Source organism: Nicotiana attenuata, chromosome 12 (assembly GCF_001879085.1).
Source record: "Nicotiana attenuata strain UT chromosome 12, NIATTr2, whole genome shotgun sequence".
Classification (NCBI taxonomy): domain Eukaryota; kingdom Viridiplantae; phylum Streptophyta; class Magnoliopsida; order Solanales; family Solanaceae; genus Nicotiana; species Nicotiana attenuata.
This window is the reverse complement of record NC_032000.1, coordinates 31,244,044-31,254,087: the sequence shown is the minus strand read 5'-3', so window position 1 is coordinate 31,254,087 and position 10,044 is coordinate 31,244,044. Positions and strand designations below refer to the sequence as shown.

The following is a 10,044-nucleotide window of genomic DNA, read 5'->3' as shown; positions in this document are numbered from 1 at the left end:
ACAGAAGTGAAAAAAGAATCCGGATTTGTGTCGTCTTCTTCTTCTTCTTTCATTTTAATTTCCACCCTTTTTCTTATTCTTCCTTTTTTGAGGCTTATTTTCCATTTCTCTTTCCTTTATCATTAATACATGAGAATTTGAAAAAAAAATACAAAAAAAAAAAAAGAAGAAGAAGAAGGTGTACAGTGTGAATTTTACATAATTCAATATATCTATACGCATATAACTGAAGTTTTTATGCTAAGATGTAGCGGAAAGAAATAAAGAAAGAGGAAAAAGAAAAAAATAAATAAGAAAATAGTGATAGAATTGCAACTTGATTCTGTAATTGAAAATTTGTGGCCGAACAAAAAGTGTGACGTAACCTTGGGATTGTCTTAATATATCCTCTATTGTGAATTGCCTTCACATCCTCCATTTTACATGAATCACATCACTCACATAAAAAGAGTGATAGTGAGTAAACTTTCCATGGTTCATTTTAGTAAAGGAAAAGTGAATGAGAAATTATATTGGATAAATTACTTATGGTCGTCTTCAATGGAGAAGTATAATGATGCCTGGTGGATATATAACGTTATATGATGATTTAAAGATTAATTAATTTATCAAAGGAAAAAAGCTTCGTAATCTAATGACAATAGTGACAACGCAATTTTACCAAGGATGAACGACAACAAAGTTTTTATCTATATGCTTTACTTTATTAATGTTTATTACTTTTACCAAAAAATATTTGTTACCATTGTATACATGCAAAGTTATTAAGTATATATCGTTGTAATCTTAATATAACTTTTTTTTTTGGCCTTTAAATTATTTTTTGGGCAACTGATAATATGACAAGTGTTGGAGCTAACCAAAAATAATATAAAATTCACTGATTTATTTTAGTGACCGCACAAAGCGCGGCAAATTCAATAGTGAACACTATAATTCTCGAGAAAAATATTAGTATTTGTTAGTAGTCAATCAATCCCAAGCTCTTCAACCAGGGAAGCACCTCGGACTAACCTTCTTTCAAGCTTCTGGGGTTGTAATCCAACTCTGCTTTTGCCTTCTCACAAGAGTAAGCCCACTGATGTCTAACCGCGGAAACAATCTGTTCAAGATGATGTATAACGAGGTGATAAGAATTAAGGTCCAATGCAAGAAGCGACGGAGCCAAGATTTAAATCTAATGTGTTCGGGATTCTATTCCTTCAAAGTTATTGGCTTCTAAATTTATAATTCATACATATTCAATGAATTTTTAAAAACAAATATAGAGTTTTGACAAAATCTACTAGGTTCGGCCGAACCCGCTTCCGAAAGCTACACTTTCCTAAAGAAAAACTAGTATACCAAATGAAAGCTTGAAGTGTCAATCTGTTTCTTACCGTAGGACTGATTAGAGGAAGGTTTCCTGTTAATTTGGAGAAAAGAACTGATATCCAGCCGTAGGCTTCAATAATAAGTAGGGGGATTCCAAATGAAGGCCTTCTTGTCTGAGTAATCATGGCAGCTATGTCGCAAACTTGCTTAAATGACGCATTCTCCCCAGTAAGAAGATACCTTTCACCTGGTTTGCCTTTCTCCATAGCTGCAATATGCCCCTCAACCACATCATCAACATGACTAAAAGAGAACCTTTCATTTGCTTGCCCAAAATAACCAGGTAAACGCCCACTAAAGCGCTCAATTATCTGACAAAAAAATTATGTGGAAACTCAATGTTTGCAATAAATTTGTGCAGAAAAATAAAACTGCAATCACAACAACTAAAAAGAAAAAAAATTATTGATAAACATTGCAGGTTACAGATGTGTTTATCCCTTGATTCTTTCATCCAATTTGTTATCCGTAATTCGAGCGTCTTAGCGGCGTATTTCTCGAACGTAAAATGATATGAATCTCCTTGATATATGATGATCAAGAAGCAGGTAGAAGCACTTCATTTAGATCCTGAATGTTGCTAGAACTTTGAGCAAGATATATTTGACATGTCTTTGATCTCTTAATGAATATTCCAAGAGTTTTATGGAATTTCGGAGATCGTTTATTTTATCTCTTTGTGCATATTCCAAGAACTAATGGAATTGTTGAGATCAGTGGCGGACGCACGTGGCGGCAGGTGGGTTCAACTGAACCCGCTTCATCAAAAAATAATACTGTGTATATGTATAAATTACGATTAAAGCTGCGTAAATTTTGTATAAATATTTTATTTGAACCCACTTGACAACTACTATCTTAAGACTAAAGTTATGCACTTCAAAGATTGAACCCGCTAGCACAAGATCCTGGGTCCGTCACTGATTGAGATGACCTCAATTTTCGAGATCTTTTTATAAAGGACCCTTTTTATAGGAGTGACCTATGGTTAGGGTAGAGTAGCCTCCAAGTTAAAGTTTTTGTAAAGTAGCCTCCAAATAATCCTAATGGACCCTAAAATTTCAAAAGTCAGTCTTGTAATGTCGGGAGAAATTCAAAAATAGCCAGATTTACAACTGGTCGTTCAAAAATAGCCTAGTTTCAAAAGTTATCAAAATTTAGCCACTTTCATGTAAAGATAAATCTGAGCGAAAACACTGTTCAAAACCCGAAAAATACGCCAGTATATTATGCTGGAGTTCCATCATAAGTATACTTGAACTCCAACATATTATACTGGAGTTCCAGGATAAGTATGCTGGAACTCCAGCATAATATGATGGAGTTCCAGCGTAAGTACACTAGAACTCCAGCATAATATACTGGAGTTTGGAGCACCAGTGCTCCAGTATCCAGTATATTATACTGGAGCTAGCAAAGTATACCGGTTTCAACATAATATGCTGGAGTTCATACACAGGTGCACCGAACTAGTATATTATGCTGGACCGGACTTTGTTGCAGCAAAATAGTGGCTATTTTTCATTGACTTGGTAAACGTTGACTATTTTTGAATGACCAGTTCGAAAACTGGCTATACCGTGCTATTTTTACTGTAATGTCTTGAATTTAGGATTTAGCCCAAAATTCATATGGCCTTGATCCGATAAAATGTTGATGTCTACCCTCAATACCACATAAATTTGATATGTACAGCAGCTAATCAGTAAAATTGCTAAATCCTACTCCCTCCGGTTCACAATAAGTGTCCAATTTGCTTTTTCATTTTGGTTCAAAATAAGTGTCCAGTTATGTAATCAAGAAAGAATTCAATTTGTTTTTACAAAACAACCCCTATGTACATATCCCTAAAAAGTTTTCTTACTCCTCACATTAAATGTTTAATTAGGGATAGTTTAGTCATAGTAGGTATTTTTGTTTAGAATTTAGTATTTTCTTAATGGGCATGCTAAAAGTAAATTGGACACTTATTGTGAACCGGAGAGAGTACCATCAAAGCATAAGCATTAATGACCTGAAGCATTGTTTTCTCTTTCTTCCGTTGACAGGTAACGTATCAAAAGACAAGGTGATGCAGAGTCCTAAGTTTTTGTGTGTGGCACTTAATTCTAACATTCTTTAGTTGGTTAATACAACTAACAACTCGGTGAAATTTTACGGGTGGGGTATGGAGAGGATAGTGTGTACGCAGACCTTATCCCTACTCCGAAAAAATAGAGAGGAGAAAAATAGTACTCCTAGTTGGTTAATAACATCCTTTAAAAAATTTCATCGAGGAATTTTTCCTTTTAATTCACAGGCAAAAATGCAAAATTCCTGATTATCTCCTTTTTACCAGCTTTCCTCGTCTTCTTCCTTCTCATTTCAAGGAAACAGAATTAATTAACAACCACGCCTCTTACAGGAATGAGGAGTTTGGCATCATTGAAATGTTTTAGTCTTGGGTGAGCAGTCATTATGCATGAATTGACAGAACATATTAAAGTTTTAAATTGACTACAAAAACATTGCCAATATATAGCTATCTCCAAAATCCACAGCATTAAAAACGAGTTATTTTGATCCTAACCATCAATTGAAAGATAATTTAGTTCCAAACATCAAGCTGAATCCATGAAGGGGAGAGGAAGAAGGATGAAATATTTACCATACGTGCAACGATATTTGCATCCGTGACCTTTCCAGGACCATATATGAGTCCTGGATAAACAGGCACTATCGGAATTCCTTCAGACGCAGCATCTAATGCAACTTTATCAGCAACAGCTTTCGATTTCTCGTACTCCTTACAGAAGAACTTTCCAGTATGAGTCTGTATTCCAAAATATAAGTCAAACATTTGCACCCAAGGATGTAGTTTAATGGTCAATGAAGTGGGCGACAACCATGAAGTCTCAGGCTTAAGTACCGGTAAAGACAAAAAATATATAGGTAAAAATATATAGTTGATTTCTTCCCATCTGCCCACGTAATACTTATCCCCAGCACCACCATCATACAAAATATACATATAGTTTTCGGGCCTCTTCTTTTGGGACATATATTAGTTTATAGGTGACGATGAGACTCAAAAAAACAAGACTTTGCTTGCTCTGAAACGTGAACCATCTCAACTATCACAGTAAATCAGCTTTTATACCTGAGTTTCATCGGCAACATATCCATCAGTTGATCCCAAGGCAAAAAACGACGATGTGTACACAATTTTCTCTATAGTTCCCGTTTCTTTATAAGCTTGTAACACATTCTTCAACCCTCCAACATTGACCTATAGATGCAGTGCAATAACATTGATAAGTCTAAAAGAAGCTTCAATGAATACTTAAAAGTATCCCACACAACAATTCCACCATCATTTAATACTCAGTAATACTCCCTCTGTTTACTTTTACTTGGCACGTTTTGACTTTTCATGCCCCTAAGAAATAATAAATGAAGTGCATAATTTACCATGATACCCATATTAATTGATTTATATTTTATCGGATTCGAGAAAACGATTTTGAAATGAGTAATAAATATTGCGGGTATAATAGGAAATTTTTTTTATCTTCTCTTGATATGCGTAAAGTGACAAGTAAAAGTTAAAATCTATTTTTAATATACATGCCAAGTAAAAGTGGAAGGAGAGAGTATCATAATAGACTATTCCTATAGGCTATCATTGCACCATCAATTAATCCTCATAAATATCACAAAAACACTACTCTATTAGTTCTAATTTAGGTATCATACTTTCCTTTTTAATATGTGCTAAAAAAAAAGTTATACTTCCTTATTTACATACAAATATTGTGATAGATTCATAATCACACAAATGTGCAATGCTTGTTTTAGATCACAAATTTCAAAAAAAAAATCTTATTTTTTAAATTCCATATTCAGTAAAATATAGCCACATAAATTGAGAATACCACGTGAGCAGAATTTTTATATCCTAATAAAAACACTAATTTTTATACCTTATTATTCCACTGTCATCTACTTGTATATGTTTAAGAGCCGTTTGGACATAAGAAATTTTTCTCTTTTTTCAAAAAATTTTCACTTTTTTCGAAATCAGCGTTATTTCATATAATTTTTAATTTTCACTTGAAGATGCATTTTGAAAATTTTGGAAAATTTGAAAACTCCAAAAAACTCTTTTTCAAAATTTTCACTCAAATCACTCACAAAACTTTAAAAACAACCCAAATTGTATTCATGTTCAAACACAACTCTAATTTAAAATACCATTTTCATTTGAATTTTTTTTCACCCTTTTTGAAATTTTACAATTCTTAAGTCCAAACGCCCACTAATTACGACGTGTAACCTATTTTCTGCCCCAACACTTTTTAAAGTAAAACATTTCTACGAATAAAAATTTTTCTTCTGGCGAAACGCATTATATATTGTGCTCACTGAGAATAATCTAGATGGATCAGGAAACCATAGCTCGACCACTGCAGCAGCATGAAAGATGACGTGGCAACCGGAGCAGGCTTGACGGAGTGACTGATAATCTGTAACATCTCCAAACACAAGCTCTAAGGTTCCGCCGCCGCTTCCGCCATCAGTAGGCGGAGGTAGAGAAGATAGGTTGCTTGTATGGCGAACGAAAGCCTTAACATGGTGGCCAGCGTTGAATAGCTGGTGGCAGAGCCGTCCACCCAGGTAACCAGAAGCTCCGGTTACCAATATCACCGTCTTGTTCATTTTCTGTGTACTTGTCACGCTCTTAGCCAACCATTATACCAGAGGTCAGTCCTTATTTATAGCTCACCAAGTTGGTACTCGTACCTCTCGAAAAGTACTTTGTTGATCAGTAACCAAAGAAAAGAAGGGCAGGAAAAAACAAAGAACATGTGATGAAATATAGCCTGTTCACATAATAATTCATTGTACGGCTTATAGCCTGTGTGGCCAAAAGTGTTCTTTTGGCTAAAAGTATTTTTCTTATCAAAAATTAAGACATTTGGCCAGGTTTCTCAAAATAAAAAAATATATTTTCAAGTTTTTTTGAAAAGTTTTTTTAGGAAAAATACACTTAGCAGTATTTTTTAGAAGTTTGATCAAATATTAATTATGCTCAAATTAAATTAATTAGTCAAATACAAACTACTTTTTTTAAAAATATTTTTGAGAAAAGTACTTTCAAAATAGCCTTATTTTAGAAGCTTGGCCGCCAAAGAGGCTATTAGTCCCACAAAAAGGGCTGGGATTGACTTCGTCAACTATCACTTTTTTATTTAAGCTCAATTTTGTGAGCGTTATTGTGTTAAAACACAAAATCAGAAAAAATTGTTAGCAAAATAAAAGAAATTGGAAAAACAGAAGAGTTTAAGAAATATTCCGAGTCCATAATTTTCTTGTGTGTCCTTAAGGAATTTTAACCCCCTCACACATTGCCAAGGTAATGGATTAAATCCTCCCAGAATAAAACGGAATAAACCTTCCTGCAACAGTGGCAATACAAACTGCAGGATACCAACGAACTCAAAGAACGGAGCAAAATCACACTTACGAATTTGAGAGAGAGAGACTGCGAATTAGGATGCAGTATATTCAGAAAGAAAGAAGTTCTGGAGTGTTTTTCGTGTGTAGAAAATGGAGCCTTGCCTCAGAATTTATAGGCAATTATCAGAAGAGGTGTCTGGAAAAGGTGCCTTTTCAGAAGAATACGCTGCCTGTCGCGGTTCTATCGCGGTCGCGGCAGAACCGCGGTCAGAGAGGCTTTCTGAACCTGCCTGCCGCGGTTCTACCGCGGTCGCGACAGAACCGCGGCCAGAGAGGCCCTCTGAACCTTCAGCAGGGTTCTGACGTATTTTCAGCAGTGATTTGGCATTTAATTAATTATTAAATAATTAAATAAATTTTGTCCAAAAATAATCTTATTGATCGATCATTTGACAAATCCGAAGCCGAAGCCGAAGCCGAAGCCGAGCCGAGCGAGCGACGACGACGGCGCAAGGGTTAATACTCTTCAACTCCTTTTAAGAGCTTTAAGAAGTGATTCTATATATAAGCACACAAATGTGGTTGTCCCTCACCAATGAGGGACAAAGTGCAAGACAAAAGTTCACTTCTTCAAATTTTCGATTTCCCTCCATTTTATTTCCCTCCATTTCCAATTCACACTTCTTCTACTTTAAAGCCCAATGGCTTAAAGTCCAACAAATTTAAATCATTATTATACTAAATAATAAAATTTGAAAATAAATTAAATATATATAAATAACACTCTCTCTATTTTATTTTATGTGATAGATTTACTATTTAAAAAGTCAAAGAAGGTTCTTTTTAAATATTTTAAATTATTAACTATTGTGGCTTATAATATTTTTTATGTAATTTTGAATATGAATTTTATTTAAAATATTTATTTCTAAAAACTAATCAACGTGAACCACGTATTCCAAATTATGTTACATAAAGCGAAATGAAAAATAATTATAATAATAACAGTAATAAAAGTTTTTTCCCAAGGCGAATCCTTCTCCTACTAGTAACACCGCTTAAATGCAGGGCCAGAGCTAGAGTGATCGGAACAGGTTCGGTCGAACCCAATAACTTTGGTTCGAACCCTGTATTTATCTTAAAATTTCATTGAATACGTATATATTATTTATTGAGATTTTTTCTTTCCTACACCATATATGAAACTTTATTACCAAATATGTGCATAGTTTCTAATTTACCCGCCATGTCCACACTTTTTCTACAATTATTATACAATTCATTAAATACTAATTATTAGTAGTTGAATCTTCCTAATTAGGCGCACTAAAATTCAGAAACAAAATATTCTAATTGATTTAGCGACATTCAGATCAAATTTGAAACGGAAATCCTTTATCTTCAATTTAAAATCAAATTACATAGACTCTTTAATGCAAAAACTCTGTTCTTCGATATTTTCCCTTAAGCCACAAATCAAAAGCTCAGTTCGTCGAAATCAGAAGCTCAATTTCAAATTGTAGAAATCAGTTCTGCAAAAGCTCAGTTCGTCGACATTCTCTCTACATCTCTCTATTTCTCAATCGCAAATTTCAGTAATACAAAGCAAATGAAAAGAGAGCAGCAATTCCACCATTGACAACCATTAAAAAGCTTGAAAGCTTTGAATTCAAATTTGGGTTTTCAAAAATTATTATTTGTTTGGATTGGGTGTTGTTGAAAATAATCGGGAATATGGTTTGGAGTTTATATCTCAATTTTGAGGGGTTTTGGTGAAGATTAAACTTGGTTTTGACTGAATTTCAGATTGAAACTCGAAGAAGAAGAAGAAGAAGACATATTGCATAAATTGTAGATTATTTGTATTCTGATTGCAGATGCTTTATTTTCTGTTTTCATAAATAAAAAACGGCAAACTTCTACAAATCTTCTGAAAAACGCAATTATGTCAAAAATCTTAATTATGCTACAATTGAATGAGAATTGGGATATAAAAATTTAATGTACCCAGTTTGTAGATATTTTGTAGATAAATTGTAGATTATTTGTATTCTAATTGTAGATGCTTTGTTTTCTGTTTTCACAAGTCAAAAACGACTAAAACTTCTACAAATCTTCTGCAAAAAATGCAATTATGTCGAAAATCCCAATTAAACTACAATCGAATGGGAATTTGGATATTAAAATTCAATATACTCAGTTTGTAGATATTTTGTAAATGAATTGTAGATTATTTGTATTCTGATTGTAAATGTATTATTTTCTGTTTTCACAAATCCAAAACGACTAAAACTTCTATAAATTTTCTGCAAAAAATACAATTATGTCGAAAATACCAATTAAGCTACAATTGAATGGGATTGTTGGCTGTTGAGGAGTAGTCAAACTTGGAAAACTTCATATTTGATTGAATCTTTTCCTATGTGATCTCATACTTTAATATCATGATATATATCAAGTATAATCCTAATTCGTAAATGGTTCTTTGAGGTTTTTTAGACAGTCCCTACTATTTACCATTATTCCGTAAATGCATTTTCTTTCCCTCTTTCCCATTTATACATGTAGAATCTATTATCTAATGGAGATTGTTTTGCTACTTCTGGATTTTTAGGTTTGTGATAGTATTAGACTATTAGATCTAAAGATTTCTAGTCCAGGATGGTAACCACACCGGTGTTTGCAAAGATGACTTTAACGACCTGGGAAAAATGAAGTGTTGGACTTGGAGCTGAACTGATGACTACATAAACCTAATACTGCAAATCTATGTTTCCATAATCATAGGTTTTTATGTTTAATAACAGTACATAAACGTGGGTGAGGGTGAGGGTTTAGGAGAGAGAAACGTGGGAGGGGTGGGATATACGATACCTTGAATTAATGAGGGATATACGCTGCATTAATTGTACCCTTAAAATACACTATGGTATAGAATTGGTAATTTGGTATACTAAATGTAATTATATCAAACCTTAAACATTGAGGGTAATAAGGTTTCCTATATGGTATAGGAATGTAAAAATTCCTTCTTTATTTAGAACCAGTAACTTCAAACGATTAGAATCTCAAACCCATAAGCTTGAACTCCACCTCTGTTTATATGATTTTTTTTAATTATGTGCTATCTTCCGCATATATATATATATATATATATATATATATATATATATATATATATATATATATATATATATATATATATATATATATATATATATATATATAGTG

At 33.3% G+C, this 10,044-nt stretch overlaps 1 protein-coding gene across 1 annotated transcript; it reads right to left on the bottom strand.

Moving 5' to 3' along the window:
- LOC109235514 (putative dihydroflavonol 4-reductase) lies at positions 774 to 6,106 on the bottom strand. Its single transcript, XM_019401659.1, has 5 exons — positions 5,779 to 6,106; positions 4,514 to 4,642; positions 4,022 to 4,186; positions 1,380 to 1,685; positions 774 to 1,102 (listed from the first exon to the last, which is right to left on the bottom strand). The coding sequence occupies exons 1-5, from the start codon at positions 6,070 to 6,072 to the stop codon at positions 1,010 to 1,012; spliced, it is 987 nt and encodes a 328-aa protein (XP_019257204.1). The 5' UTR covers positions 6,073 to 6,106; the 3' UTR covers positions 774 to 1,009.